Source organism: Tasmannia lanceolata, unplaced genomic scaffold (genome assembly GCF_043159265.1).
Source record: "Tasmannia lanceolata isolate RefF3 unplaced genomic scaffold, GAP_Taslan_0.1 ptg000003l, whole genome shotgun sequence".
NCBI classification, from domain to species: Eukaryota; Viridiplantae; Streptophyta; class Magnoliopsida; order Canellales; family Winteraceae; genus Tasmannia; species Tasmannia lanceolata.
The window spans coordinates 23144621-23160909 of record NW_027518680.1 but is presented as its reverse complement, the minus strand read 5'-3'; the positions used below and the strand labels follow the sequence as shown (position 1 = coordinate 23160909).

At 36.3% G+C, this 16289-nt stretch overlaps 1 protein-coding gene across 1 annotated transcript; it reads right to left on the bottom strand.

Moving 5' to 3' along the window:
* Positions 1-1862: 1862 nt before the first annotated feature.
* LOC143867816 (uncharacterized) lies at positions 1863-16057 on the bottom strand. The gene is made up of 2 exons (XM_077376138.1): positions 15910-16057; positions 1863-2425 (listed from the first exon to the last, which is right to left on the bottom strand). The coding sequence occupies exons 1-2, from the start codon at positions 16055-16057 to the stop codon at positions 1863-1865; spliced, it is 711 nt and encodes a 236-aa protein (XP_077232253.1).
* Between the last annotated feature and the right edge of the window lie 232 nt (positions 16058-16289).

The following is a 16289-nucleotide window of genomic DNA, read 5'->3' as shown; positions in this document are numbered from 1 at the left end:
ATGTTTCGATTCAAGAAACCTAATAGACTTTAGCATGGTTACTGGTGAGAGGATTTCCTCATAGTCAATTCCAGCCTTTTGACTATATTGCTTCGCCACTAACCGTGCTTTGTAGGTCTCTACCTTACCGTCAGGGCCTTTCGTCCTCTTGAAGATCCATTTGCATCCAATAGGCTTAATGCCCTCTGGTGGATCAACTAAAGTCCAGACCCCGTTAGTGTACATGGAGTCCATTTCAAATTTCATAGCTTCCATCAATTTTTCCGCATCGATGTCTAACAGTGCTTCTTTGTAGTTAAGGGGATCATTATCATTTTTATCTGAAATCATATCATATTAGGTTGTGTGATCACCCTTCCACTATGTCGGAGTGTTTGTATAAGTATAGTGGGCTCTTACTCAGTGTCTTCTCTTTTCATTGGAGTTTCAGGTTGCTCTTCCAAGACACTCCTATCTCTCTTGACATTATCTTGGATAAATTTTTCTTCCAAAAATACCGCATTCCTGCGTACAAAACAGTTTTGCTCGCTTGGGTTATAGAATATATAACCTAATGTTTCCTTAGGATATCCAATGAAAATACACCTTTTGGCTCTTGTCTGTAACTTATCAGCACTTATCTTTTAACATGTGCGGAACTCCCCCATTTCTTCATATGATTCAATGAGGGTTTTCGCCTGTCCATATCTCATATGGAGTAGATGGGACTGTGGGACTCGATTTAAGACATAGAGCACCGTTTCTATGGCATATCCCCATTGAAATAGAGATGCTTCGAAACTCATCATAGACCGGACCATGCCCAACAAAGTCCTATTTCTATGTTCTGAAACACCATTCAATTCTGGTGTTGCAGGTGGGGTCCATTGAGAGAGGATTCCATTTTCCTTTAAGTAATCCCTAAACCCATCCGAGAGATACTCTCCACCTCTATTAGAGCGAAGAGTCTTTATTCTTTTATTTAACTGATTCACCACTTCATTCTTGAACTCTTTGAACTTTTCAAAGGTCACAGACTTACATCGCATAAGGTATAAATGTCTGTGCCTTGAATGGTCATCTGTAAAATTCACGAAGTATATCAGCCCTCCTCTTCCCAGATGAGAAATGGGACCACATACATCATTATGTATAATCTCCAACAAATCTGGGGATCTTCCACTCTTGTCCTTGAAGGGAATTTTGGTCATTTTACCTTAAAGACATGGTTCAAAAGTTAGAAAAGGTTCCACTTGGATAGAATCCAATGGACCGTCTTTTACCAATCTTGTAATCTCATCTTGGTTAATATGGCCTAATTGAAGATGCCATAGATGTGTGGGATTGGTCGTATTCCTTGCCCTTTTGAGGTTTGGAATATTTTGAATAGGAATATCCTCAATGTTACTTGCATTTTCTAAAGCATTTACTATAAATAATCCGTCAACTAATGTACCTTCTGTAATTAAGGAATTTTTGTGTTTGTTAAAAACACTACTTTTATTAAAACTTGTAGAATAACCATCAATCAATAGTTTAGAAACTGAAATCAAATTCCTTCTATGGGAAGGTACATCAAGACAATTATTTAAACGTAAATATTCTCCTGAAAATGTTAGTAGTAGATCACCCACATCTTGGACCGCAACCGTTGCATCCGTTGCATCCTGTAGGTAGAGTTCGCCCTTAGTCAACCTTTCCACAATGAAACTATACATCATTGGTCTTGGTTGACTTCTTCTTGAAAGTTTTCTTTTTCATAACTTTCAAAATATTTTTCTTAGAACCCTGGCCTTTACCCTTTCTTTTTCCCTTACCTTTCGTTTTGGGAGTTGAGACTACATTAGCTTCAACTAAGAAAGAGGATTTTTTTTATTCTTTTTCTAAAGATCCTCAGTAGATTGAAGATGATTCAACAACTCTATCAACATCATTGACAGTTTGCTCATTTGGTAATTCATGACAAAGTCATTGAATGATGGTGGTAGGGATGCTAACACCATGTCGACTTGCGACTCTCCATCTAACATGGCCCCTAAAACTTCGAGCTCATTTAGATAGCCAATCATCTTCAACATGTGATCTCTAACTAGGGTTCCTTCCACCATTTTAGTGGAAACCAGGCCCTTAATTGCTATATGTCTGGCAGTACGATTTTGTTCTCCAAACATCTTCCTAAGATTGTGCATAATATCCATGGATGAAGCCATTCCAACATGTTGTTGTTGCAATACGTTCGACATCGACTGAAGGATATAGCACTCAGCCATTTGGTCATCTTCATGCCATTTTATGGCTCTGTCCCTGAAATCCTGGGGAGCATCGAGACCATGCAACTCAGGTGCCTCAGTAGTCAAGACCCAATAAACTTTCACTGCTGTGAGCACTAGGGTTAAGATTCTCTTCCAGTCCACGTAATTTGGACTAGTATGTTTGTTGTCTTCAACTAGCTAATGGATTGAAGGATGCCATATCTAATGCAAAGGAAATGAGACATAAAATAAGCAAGACTAACCATTTTAGATTTATCATGGCATGTAACCATTAGATTTAGGTTTCTGATCTATAATAGTACTGCCCATTGGTTGTCTCATTTATGTGCCCCTCAAACACATAAACCAAGAGAAATAACATGATTTCTCCAATTGGCATCGGATGCTCATCAACAACAATTTTGTTGAGTATGAGTGGATTCATTTAATCTATCATATTATAATTATGATATCCGATTTTGTAAGCCCAATGGTTTTTACCTTGGCATTCCCATCTTGTTTTGATGATTCCAATACACAAGTGATCATTTATCACTAATGTGTTTGTTTGTCTAAGTTGTAGATCTTGATAAAGTAAGATCAAGGATGCTTGGATTGAAGGCCAAGAAGCCCACATTGGACCACTAATTGGAAGGCCAAAGTCATCAAGCAAGAAGTCATGAAGACTTGAAGACATGAAGAAATTAATATTGAAAACCTTTTTTTAATGTAATTGATCCAAACCTAGATTAGGTTTTTAGAGGCATAATTAAAGTAATCTCACACACCCTAAATAAACAAGTGATTGTATTTGTGGAGTTCAAACACCTTGGAACCCTCATAGCAATCCCATCTTGGTTGAGAACTGGAAGCCCAAAAACAGAATTGAAAATCTGCTCTGCATAGGCTTCTCGGAACTCCGAGATTTTTTCTCGGAACTCCGAGATTTTTTCTCGGAACTCCGAGAATTCTCGGAACTCCGAGAATTATTCTCGGAACTCCGAGAAATGGTCCAGTAGACTTTTTCCAACTTCTGTGAGGCTTCTCGGAACTCCGAGATTTTTTCTCGGAACTCCGAGAATTATTCTCGGAACTCCGAGAACACTCCAACGGTCTGAAAAAGAGCCGTTTGGAATTTTGCTGGAATTACCGTAATGCCACTGAACGGTCATATTTTGTTTTTCCTATAAATATAGGTGTTCTAAACATACAAACTATCAATCCTAACACTCTTAACCTTCATTTGAATATCAAAGAGTGAATCAAGCTTCAATTGTGCCTCTCATCACCAACTCTAGGATTTGAATCATAGGCTCTCAATTGTACATCTTTTGTAACCCTTGTGAAGGGATCTTTTAGTTCTTTCTTTCATCTTTCAAGATTTGTATTCGGGCGAGTAGTCGGAGAAGCGGAGCCCTTTTTTCTCCGTGGTGAGGATTGCCACCAAGGTTAAAGCAATTGTAATTGGCACCGATCTTCGCCAAGGTTAAGAAGATCAAATAGTGAAGCCATCAACGGGTTTGGTTGGTGGAGTGGAGTAGGCCTCGGGTTTGAGGACCGAACCACTTTAAATCTCGGGTGCACTCTTTCTATCTCTTTGCTCTTTCATTTGCATTGCACCATTAGATTTAACTTGTATGCTTAAATATTGTTTTTGATCTCTTAATCGGTTTAAGGTTTTCAAATTGGTAAATTCTAGTTTTCTTAAACAACCGTATTCTCCCTCCTCATAGTTGCCATTTCTATTTCAACTTGGGACCCCCTATATCGGATTTTCACTTGGTATCAGAGCCTTGGCTCTTAAAAGATTTTAAATTTTTTGTGAAAGTTATTTCAAAATCTAACTAGGGAAAGATTTTATTTGGCAACTTCTAATTGTGAAATGGCACACCAAATTGGAACCGGACTTCCGGAAGGCCATTCCACAACTAGACCTCCTTTCTTCAATGGGTCAAACTATGGACATTGGAAAACAAGGATGCGCATCTATCTTCTTTCGATAGATGTGGAACTTTGGTACATTGTTGAAAATGGATACAATGTACCTTCCAATCCTTTTGAAGAATGGAATGTGGTAGAGAAAAGGCAAGCTAATTTGAACTACAAAGCAATAAATTCCTTGTTTTGTGCCTTAGCTACCGAGGAGTTTAATAGAGTTGCTCTTTTTGATTCCGCCAAGACTATTTGGGATACCCTTGCAACTACCCATGAGGGAACATCACAAGTCAAGGATTCCAAAATAAACTTGTTAAAGAGCAAGTATGAAATGTTTAGAATGAGTCCAAACGAGAGTATTTCGGAAATGTATACTCGTTTTTCTATTATTTCTAACGAACTAGCTAATCTTGGTAAATCTTATCCTAACGATGAGCTTGTGAGTAAGTTACTTAGGTCTCTTCCTCCCCATTGGGATCCAAAGGTGACCGCGATTCAAGAGTCAAAAAATCTCAAGACGCTAACCATAGAGGAGCTCGTAGGATCTCTCATCACCCATGAGATGCTCCTTACTAGCCGACAAGAGGAAAAGAAGCCAAAGGAGAAGGAGAGGGAATTTAGATCCCTAGCACTCAAGGCTTCCAAGGAAGACTCATCAAGTGAAGCGGATAGTGACGAAGAAGAAGCTTTACGAAGATTCAAGAGCTTGTGGAGAAAGAAGCATAAGAAAGATAAGAAAAAGAAAGAAGAAAGTGATGTTGATGGAGCCTTAAGATGCTTCAATTGCAAGAAGATAGGACACAAAAGACCGGATTGTCCACTTCTAAAATCAACTTCCTCTAAGTACAAGGGTAAGAAGGATTGGAAGAAGCATAAGGCTCTTGCCGCCGGTTGGGATGCGTTAAGCACATCAGGCAAAAGCTCAAGTGAAGGGGAAGAAAATAAAAAAGATGATCTTTGCTTCATGACATTCGCCCATGAAGTTGAGGTAAACTCTAACCCCTCATATTCTTCATCTAGTAGTAAAAGTGATAGCATACCTTATGATGAATTATGTGAAACCTTGCATACCCAAATTTCCAAAAACAAAGTTCTTAAAAAATCCATTTTAAAGTTAGAAAAAGAACTTGAATTTTTGAAAAGTAATTTATCTTCTTCCATATCTCAAGAACAAGTTACACTTGAAAATCATAAACTTGAGATTAATACCCTTAAGGGTAGTTTGGATGAGAAAACTTGCCAACTTTTAAAATTTCAAAATATGGCAAGCTCCTCCAATTCCTATGAAGATGAAAGAAATGAGCTTTTAGTTCAAACATCCCATCTTCATAATGAAAATGAAAGACTTAGATTATGTTTACATGGATTTCTAAATGGAAATAAAATTATTGATATAATACTAAGTAAAACTAGTCTTAGACCTCAACATGCTTATCATGATAGGACTAATGTATCTAACCCTCTTGTTAGATGCCATTTTTGTGGAATAAATGGTCATTACCAATTCCAATGTGCATCCAAGAGTAGGGCTAGATGTGGGACCAAGAAATCTTGGGTTCCCAAAACCCCCATATGATGATATTCATATTGTGTAGATTAGGGGTTTTTGAACTTAAAATTGAATATATTTCATTTGTATGTTTTTTTTGATAACCCCTCTTGTATTGTAAAATTATTTTAACTAGGGGGAGTTAAAATTGAATTTTTCTTTGAAAAAGGGGGAGCTTTAAAATTGTAAATTTTAAACCCTTGTTTTTCTTACCCCTTCTTTTTGTTGATGACAAAGGGGGAGAAGAATCTAGAGTAAAGTCTCTAGTGTAAGAAAAATGTGAAAAGAGTATATGCTTTGATTTGTAAATCTCTTGTGCTTGTCATCATCAAAAAGGGGGAGATTGTAAGCCCAATGGTTTTTACCTTGGCATTCCCATCTTGTTTTGATGATTCCAATACACAAGTGATCATTTATCACTAATGTGTTTGTTTGTCTAAGTTGTAGATCTTGATAAAGTAAGATCAAGGATGCTTGGATTGAAGGCCAAGAAGCCCACATTGGACCACTAATTGGAAGGCCAAAGTCATCAAGCAAGAAGTCATGAAGACTTGAAGACATGAAGAAATTAATATTGAAGACCTTTTTTTAATGTAATTGATCCAAACCTAGATTAGGTTTTTAGAGGCATAATTAAAGTAATCTCACACACCCTAAATAAACAAGTGATTGTATTTGTGGAGTTCAAACACCTTGGAACCCTCATAGCAATCCCATCTTGGTTGAGAACTGGAAGCCCAAAAACAGAATTGAAAATCTGCTCTGCATAGGCTTCTCGGAACTCCGAGAGTTTTTCTCGGAACTCCGAGAATTCTCGGAACTCCGAGAATTATTCTCGGAACTCCGAGAAATGGTCCAGTAGACTTTTTCCAACTTCTGTGAGGCTTCTCGGAACTCCGAGATTTTTTCTCGGAACTCCGAGAATTCTCGGAACTCCGAGAATTATTCTCGGAACTCCGAGAACACTCCAACGGTCTGAAAAAGAGCCGTTTGGAATTTTGCTGGAATTACCGTAATGCCACTGAACGGTCATATTTTGTTTTTCTTATAAATATGGGTGTTCTAAACATACAAACTATCAATCCTAACACTCTTAAACTTCATTTGAATATCAAAGAGTGAATCAAGCTTCAATTGTGCCTCTCATCACCAACTCTAGGATTTGGATCATAGGCTCTCAATTGTACATCTTTTGTAACCCTTGTGAAGGGATCTTTTAGTTCTTTCTTTCATCTTTCAAGATTTGTATTCGGGCGAGTAGTCGGAGAAGCGGAGCCCTTTTTTTCTCCGTGGTGAGGATTGCCACCAAGGTTAAAGCAATTGTAATTGGCACCGATCTTCGCCAAGGTTAAGAAGATCAAATAGTGAAGCCATCAACGGGTTTGGTTGGTGGAGTGGAGTAGGCCTCGGGTTTGAGGACCGAACCACTTTAAATCTCGGGTGCACTCTTTCTATCTCTTTGCTCTTTCATTTGCATTGCACCATTAGATTTAACTTTTTTGCTTAAATATTGTTTTTGATCTCTTAATCGGTTTAAGGTTTTCAAATTGGTAAATTCTAGTTTTCTTAAACAACCGTATTCTCCCTCCTCATAGTTGCCATTTCTATTTCAACTTGGGACCCCCTATATCGGATTTTCAGATTTGATTTTGGCCTCCAAGCATCACAGTATATCTATCCCTTGGGCATCAATACTCTTTGCTTGGTTAAGCTAGCACCCACTGCCTAGGAACCAATTTACAAAACATACTAGCATCTGCTTTGGCATATGACTAATGTATTTTACAAATATCCATTATCCTTATAGGAATCTATTAGTTACTCTAGATAGAAAATCAAGATCGGCTTCTACTTTAGTATATGACCGTCTTGTTCTCTAAACTAGCCAACCAATAGATGGCTATGGAAGGCCATAGAGATCAATCCTTTCGATTTAAATCCTCATTTACAACTTAATATTTTATAAAGAGGGTTTCTTTTAAGTGGAAAAAAATTATTCCTATGCATGCATCTAAAACGAACCATCCAATGAAAATCCATGTATAAGGAAAGGAAAATGCAATCATCCATCACACATCCAAATCACAGAAAAGTAAAACAACCACATCCATAAGCTTAATTTTAGCATCTTGAATTTATAGGGATTCTCCCACTAACCATTTAAGAATTATATAACCAATTTAGAGTTACTTAATCCCCATAATTCCATATTACCATCATATGAAGTATTTTAGATCAGTAAAAATCATAAAGAATGCGTCCGCCCTCCATTGAATTGATAGAATCGAGGTCCGCCATCATTTATAGCCTTCTTGAAGCATCGTCGTGTCCAAGTTCTTCTTTGATTCTTCGATTGACCACCTTATGGGCGATTCTCTTTCTTCATTACTTCTGATGTAAAATGGAAATAAACTACCCTGTGTCCTACAATAGCCTAAATAATATGTACATCAAAAGAAATTCACCATGGGAAACCAGTTGTCCGCACAATTGCCCAGAGGGAGTACATAAACCAAGAAAATCATTAATTATTACATTGCGGACTTTTAATTGCTACATTCCAGCAATATCAAACCATAAAAATAAATAACTAATATCCACAAATATTATCCATATGCATCTCATGCATGGATAGATAGGGGTGCAACTCGGGTCGGGTTCAACCCGAACTCGACGGGTTCAACCCGAACCCGACGAGTTCAACCCGAATTTGGGTTGGGTCGGGTTAAGCTTTTTGCAAATCGGGTTGGGTTAGGGTTGGGAAAAATCAACCCGAATTGAAAATTGGGTTGGGTCAGGTTGGGGTGTCGGGCAACCCGACCCGACCAAACCCAACCCGAATTGGAAATTTCAAATTCCCATTTAGTAGTGATGTTAATTCCAACATATACATATGATCCTAGTTTATTGTTTTTCTTTTTCAACATTGAAATAGTCTCCATAGTCCACAATGGACGGTTTGGATAATCCTATGGTGCGGGCCATACCTTACTTTAGTAAAGTGAGGAGTGTGATCATCAAAATATAGTAGTGCTGATAACATTTCCCTTTGTTAATTGTTAGTCTCTTTTTGTTTTGGATTTTGAGAACCGGTTGTGAGTCAAAACTGATTATTGGTGACTCACTATTGGCTCTCAAAATCCAAAACAACCCGGCTTGAGTTGAGGTGGTCAACTGTTCGTACCGTATCAAATCGGGTCAACCCGACCCAACCCAACCCGAATTGGAAATCGGGTTGGGTCGGGTTGGAAATCGGGTTGGGTCGGTCTTTATTTTCTTTTTATTTGCTTGAGGGCAAGCAAAGTTCAAGTATGGGGGAATTTGATGAGCACATTTATGTGTGAATAGTAGGTAGGAAAAGCATGCATATTTTATGTTTAGAGCCGTACTACTAAGGTATTTTCTTTGTTTTTGGTGTTTCAGGGATTTTTCTGGATTTCCACAGAAAATAGAGCTAAAGAGAAGAAATTCCAAAGAAAATTCAAGTATGGGACAACTATGGGATCACCACCATTGTGGCTCATAAATTGGTTGGTTCGAATAAGCCTTGGAAAATCATTTTAGGAGTGCAACCAATTTAAATGATGGGCTATAAAGTAGACGGCTTGGATTAGCTTATGGAAATGGTTTAGATGGAGCATTTTAGATCAATCAGTTGAGTGGTCTAGATCAGCCCATGAGAACGGTTTTGGAGGGCAACCCATTTATGTTGTGGCCATCACTTGGACGATTTGGATCAGCATTAAGTGGGGCCCACTAGTTTCTAGATTGAATTACACCATGGAATTCACCCATGATAATGGACCCACATTAATTTATTGTATGGTGTAGTGGTGCCAATATCAATTTTCAATTACAAATGAAAATTGGTTTGTAAAAGACGTTGACCGAATGGTGGTCCCTACATGGTGATGCATTGAATGGGGAGGTGGAAGTAGATAGTGGGGTCCACTAATATGCAATGAATTAAATTTAGGAAAGAGACATGTTCGGCCAATTTGGAGGTGGATTAATTGTGACATCATGATGAGAAGATAGCAAGTTGTCTCACTGTTTCTATTTCAAGATGGAGAAATGACCGAATATCCAAGGAAATTTTTGACTAATCACTTGCTATATTTGCATGAGTTTTATGACATGCATACATGCATAGTTTTTTTAAACATGGGATTTCCGAGAACACATATAAGAAAGCAAGTGTCGTTTCTTTCTTTTTCTTGGGCAATTTTTGGCAAATCTCAATTAGGAAAATGGGTTGTGGATATCAACTTAATGGGCTACTGAATTGGGTCAAAGGTGGTTCGATCATTTTGGATTACACGTTTTGGCATATGAGGTGGGACCCACTTGGGTTTGGAAAAGGGCAGTTATGGAAAGTTTGTATAAGAAAGCAAGAAAACCATTCAAAGTGGGGCCACTAGGAAGATGTGGACGTATGCATCTAGATTTAAATTAGAAAGTCATATAGGATACCATGAAAAGGGGGTAAATATTGGAAACTACCATGCAAAGGAATAAAGTGGACGTAGGTATGTGTGTGGGATGTTTTCTAAATATTCGAAATTACAATGCAAGATGTTTTCTATATATAAAGGCTACCATGCAAAAGTACAAGGAAGGTAATATTACCAATAATAACCATTTTGGGTTATCATCCCATGCAAGTGAAATAACCCACCGACCCATTCTATTTTGGATAGTAGCTTGAACATTTCTTTTCTATATACCATACAAAGGGGAAAGTCATCATTCTCTTTCTATGGTCAAAGAAGTAAACGGAAAACTTTTTTATTTTTCAATTATAAGAATTGTCAAGCATTCAATATCTCTTGTTTTCTTTTGACAACCCACTAAGAAGATATTGTATGGTTTCTACGGTAAGAGATGGTTAGAAAATGAAAGATTTTATAAAAAGAAAGTGATTGGGTTGTTTTGGGACTTTGAAAAAGTAAGCAACTTTCTATCTTCAGCAACATATAATTGGGTAACGAACAAGGCTAAGGAGAAGAGGATGGTCGGTTGCATTGAAAAAAAAAAAAACTCCTTTATATAACTCTCTCTAATTTCCGCCTATGTCTTCTTCTCACTCTCTCTCTCTCTCTCTTCCCTTAGTAGCTCTCTCTCTCTCATACTCTTGCTCTCTCTATGTTCTCTCTTATTCTTTCTTTCTACTCTCTCTTATTCTTTCTTGCTCTCTTTTCAAGCTCTTTTTCTTTTCTTTCTCTCAATCAAGGAACGATCCAACCGTCCGAGATCCTAATCCAAGGCAACACCAAGGAAAGAAGGAAGGCGATCAAGGATTCAACCATTGTTCGGAGGAGAAAAAGAATAAGTTTATTTTATTTTTGTTCTTTATTTTCAATTCAATTCTAAGTTAAAATTTGATGTACTTTTATTTTCAATTTCACTATTAAAGAGAGTACTTGTGTTATTTTGCTTATTTACGTTCTTATATGACATCGCTTCTCTTTTCTATCTCCTTTATTTTTATTTTTTTCTTTCCTTTTTCCATGAACTACTAAATCCTAATTACTTAGGGTTTAGTTGAAGCCATGGGGAAGGAGAAATATTTATAATTAAATCAATCTATTCAGTTGAAAAATTGTATAGGATTTTGTGTTTGGAAAATTCCAATCATTCATGCCATTGGCTTTCCCCTTTCGTATGAATGATTGTTGATTAACAAATATAAAGTTCTATATAATCAATGTAAATTGGAGAGTAGATTTGATTAATTACTTATAAGGTATGACATCCCTTTGATCTTATTCCTTATTGACTACTTAATCGAATTTTGAACCCAATTGAAGAGTTATTTTAATTAATCAATCTAATCCAAACCCATGGTGGATTATAACCCTAAGTAGTCTTTTATATTGAATTAAGATTTTTACACTATTCCAAATTACTTTTGCAATTTTCCAATTAACATAGGCCCTTAGGATTTTGGTTTTTCTAATTAAATTACATAAGTAGTTAAAAGAGATCATTAGAACTTTGGTACACTTTGCCTAAATTAGGATTTTAAATAAAAAAGATCTTAGTTAAATTTGATTCTTAGATTGGTTAGAATATATGCTTATATATAGTGTTGGCTCCGAGGTCAAGTCCACGGAAATCCTGAGTCCATTCCAGGCAACATTATATCATAGCTAGTATTCTAATCGGTACAAGAATAGGATTGACAACTAGATTTCTCTTCCCTGAGTTCGACCCGTATTTACACGATCCGTGCACTTGCGGTTATTTAATATCTCAAACAGGTAGCCAAGGAATATACAACGTGTAGCACACGCATCAAACTTGGAGGGCTTCTTGTCATGTGTTGAAGCGAAACATAAACACCCAAAAACTTTGAGATGATTATATGAAGGTTTCTTTTTTAATAACATTTCTTAAGGTGACTTTCCGGATAGGACGGGTGTAGGTGTACGATTTATTAAGTATATAGCAGTTAGGATTGTGTGGGACCCGATCCCGCGACAGAGGTGAGGCGCGAGCTGCCACGCTCTCTCTTTGTCTCTCGTACCCACGCGAATGGCGTGTGCTTTTTATTATTGATTTTAATTACCCAACCAAGCCATAGGGTGCAATCAAACGTGCAACCCATTACCCATAAGGGCAGGGGTAAGCCGCCGAGCCTAGCAAGGTGTGATTTAATTCATCTTTTTCGTGAACTTGGGATCACTAAGGCAATCCGAATTCCACGCAAAAGAGAGTGACTGAGTCGCCACCTAGATGAGGGATCTAGGACCCATAATTTACCAGAAATCTAGACTCGTTACCTGGTTACGAGAATGGAAGGTATGGGGAGTTACCACCACATGCACCATTCCTGCTCGATAATCGGTCTTCAATTCCAAAAGTTAACTCTTTTGAATTTCTTTTAAATGACTCATTTAACTCTATATTAATGTACGAACTACATGACATGCATCATAAGATCTAATTTCAGTGTAATTCCTAAATGTGTATCTTAATTTTCTTAATTTGTTTGAATTCAATGTAAGTGAAAGTTCTCCAAAAATTCTAATTTCATGAAAAGTCCTAAGTGATTTAATTACTTTTAATTTAAGGATTAATGTACAAACCCCACCACTTATGTGTGGAGCCGACTCGGGCTTGGTATGCCACTCAAGTATCCAAGTTGCCTACGTATCCCAGCCTCACTGGAATCAGAGTTGATCGTAGTTCGATGCACCTAAACTAAGCTACTTATGCTTAACTCATCTAGGACACCGATCTAGACTGGATGGACTGTTTCAACAGTTTAAGAGAGATTATTTAGTTCAAGTTGAAGATTTTATTACCCTAGGACTTCATCTAAGATGCTATATGATCCTATCTAAGTGCAAGTTGTCCCTTAGACTAATGCAGGTTAACCTACATCCTGGGTAACTAGGCTTGTCCTATGGGAAAAAGGGATAAGTAGTGTAACTAGATCTATGACTCAATTGCTAATAATAGCAATCGGTCGTGATGAGCCTGAACTCCCTAACTCTAGGACACCCTAAAACCTAGAATACAACATGACACAAGTGTTCCTAAGGGGCCCTAAAGGTTCCTACGATAGGAGACCGTAATCCAACGGCTCCTAAGACGCGGATCGAGTTAATTCGATTTGTTAAACTTAATTATTTTTTATTTTTGAGGATTTTCGATTCCTAAACATCTAAGGAATACCAAAGGCTCTATGGTTCGCAAGTTTCGACCTCGAATCGTAACCATGGAAGGGAATCGTGCTCTCAACACTTGTATAATTTAGCACGTAAATTATAGTATCTTATTGCCTGGCATATTTCTCAGGATTTTCATGGACAGTGGACCTCGGAGCCAATATCATACTATAATTTACGCACTCCAATTATGCAGGATTAATCGCAATTAGTATATGATTATGGTTGCGATCTCGGCAGTTAGACTATCGCGGTATAGCGAATTTACAATGGAGATCTATGAGCCCTAAGGTTTCTGTTTTAAACAAGTTAGGAATTAAATTAATGGTGTAAAGTTAAGATTTTTTGGAGGTTTTTACTAACTTTTGTGTTGATTTGCTATTAAATTATGATTTATTAACATTAAGACCAGATTGCTAGGATTACACAGAAACCCTAAGCAATCAAACTCCAAATCAGTTGAAACTTTTCCAGTAACAAGATATGGATGATTATGGCTTACTCAAAAAATTTCATGAATTATCATTAAGATTTGATATCAATTTTTGATTTCCAAAATTTAAATCAGATTATAGATTAACACAGCAACTTATAACATATCAATTTGAAATTAATCCAAACTTTGAAAGAATATAGATCTAGATTATTATAGCTTATTGGAACACTTATATGAATTTTCATTAAGATTTGATATCAATTTCCAATTTCTCAAAATTCAAATCAGTTCATAGATTAACACAGTAACTTATAGCATATCAATTTCAAATTAATCCAAACTTTCAAAGAATAAAGATAATCATGAGATTAAACTACGGTATGACTTTCATGGACTTTTATTACGATTAGATGTCAATTGAAATTCACACAAAAATCTGATGAAACCAAAGAATTACTTCAAAAGCAAACCTAATAGTATCCTAAAATCAAATAAAAAATTCTAGTAGATATATAATAGATTATAAAATTTTCTATAAAAATTTAAAAACATAAAAATTAAATCTCCTCCATAAAATCGATTTTTAAATAGAAAAGGGGAATTTGTTTCCTAGGAATTGAAACCCATTTATTAAAATAAATTACAAAACCATATTAAAACTTTGCAAAACCAATTGCAAATTTTTATCTAACATTCCAGTAACCAAAGTTACTGGTTTGTAAAGAAAAAATTCAAAAATTTACTAATTTAATACGAAAACGAATTATGACACGTAAAACGAAGAAGCGATTAGAAACAAATAAAAAAACCTTTTTTCAAAAAAAAATTTCATGAGAAATTCAATTTATTATTGAACATTAATTCTGGAGAGTTTCATCAATTTGTAAAATATTCTGATATTTATTAAAAATGGCCGACATTTAAAATAATTTAAAACCGGATTAAACAAATTCAAAAAAATCCAAAAATTTTTGGGTGTTCTGGAAATCAAAACATTGGTTTGGAAACAAGATGTCATAAATTTTGAACATGGTTTGATATACTTTTAGATTCGCTCATCAAGAAATAACCCTGAAACCCCTTTCGGGGTTATTATTTGAAAAATAGAATAAAAATTAAAACGGCCAAACCGCGATTGGAAATTAAGTTTCGTGTAGTATTTTATTTTATAGAAGTCCCTAAAAATATCAGTTTTTAAAGAAACCCACGTTTTCTAACACTTACTTTGATAATCCGATTTAAATCCATATTGAATAAAAAACGAAAGAAAATCATTATTAAATGGAGGAAATTTAATTTTTTGGTGAAATTTTGAATTTTGAAAACTTATAATCTATATTATAACATACTGGAATTTCAAGGAAAAATTCATTGATTTGATCTATCAAAAGTAAAACTCTGGCATGTTTTTCTACTTTTGATATTACGAAGATAAAGATCCTACCGTTGATCGCGCTCCTTGTCTCTAGGGTGCGTAGATCCGAGGTATACGCTTTGTTGCACCCTTTTATATGATGAAGAAGACCCAAAGAACACCCCAAAGATCCTTGATGTGTGATTTGTTGAAGAAGAAAAGGGATTTTAAGAATCCATTTTGGGAAGAACCCTTGAGAGATATGAACACACTTCAAGAGAGAAGAGGTTTTTTTTTTTTCTTGGGAGGAGAGAGAGAAAAAGACGAATTTGGATTTTTTTCAATCTTTTCTAGGATTGTTTGCTTTGATTTTTATACAAAAAAGCTAGGGTTAAGAGAGAAATAGTAATTTCCATTGTGAGAGCTCCATTTTTGGCTTGTTTCCAATTTTCCCTTCTTGCTTTCTTTCTTTCTTGTTTCCAAATTTGATTTGATTTCAATCTTAATTTCTTATCAATCAAGACATGCACTACAACAAAAACAACCTTTACCGGCGGTCAAAACCGCTGCTAATATTAGGTAACACCGCTGTTATAAAATTTACCCGCGGTTTCCTTTCCGCTGGGGTATGTCTCGTCGGTGCATCCTTTACCCGCGGTTAAGACTGTAGCTATTAAAACTGCTAGTATATGTCAAAATTACCAGCGGTTATATATATCGATATATACCAGCGGTTATAACCGCTGCTATTAACACCGCTACTGTATTGTCATCATTAGCGGCGGTCATAACCGCTGGTATATATCCATATATACCAGCGGTTATAGCCGCTGCTATTAACACCGCTACTGTATTGTCATAATTAGCGGCGGTCATAACTGCTGGTATATCTCAGTGTCGTTAGTTGAACCACAGATATATACCAGCGGTTATGACCGCTGGTATATATCCAGATTTATACCGGCGTTTTAAACCGCAGGTGTAACTGGGATAAACTGTATTTAGCAGCGGTTATAACCGCTGCTAAAAGTGTGAAATTTTTTTTTTGAAGAATACAGGAACGCTGAATATCCCAAACCACATACAGAACAGGTTCACATATAAGAAC

Bases quoted from the DNA above. Each gene is read 5' to 3' on its own strand.
- LOC143867816 (XM_077376138.1), bottom strand. From the start codon at position 16,057: ATGACCGCCGCTAATTATGACAATACAGTAGCGGTGTTAATAGCAGCG. The intron at 2,426-15,909 runs GTATATATCGAT...TCCATTAGCTAG, and splicing joins AGCAGCGGTTATAACCGCTG to TTGAAGACAACAAACATACT.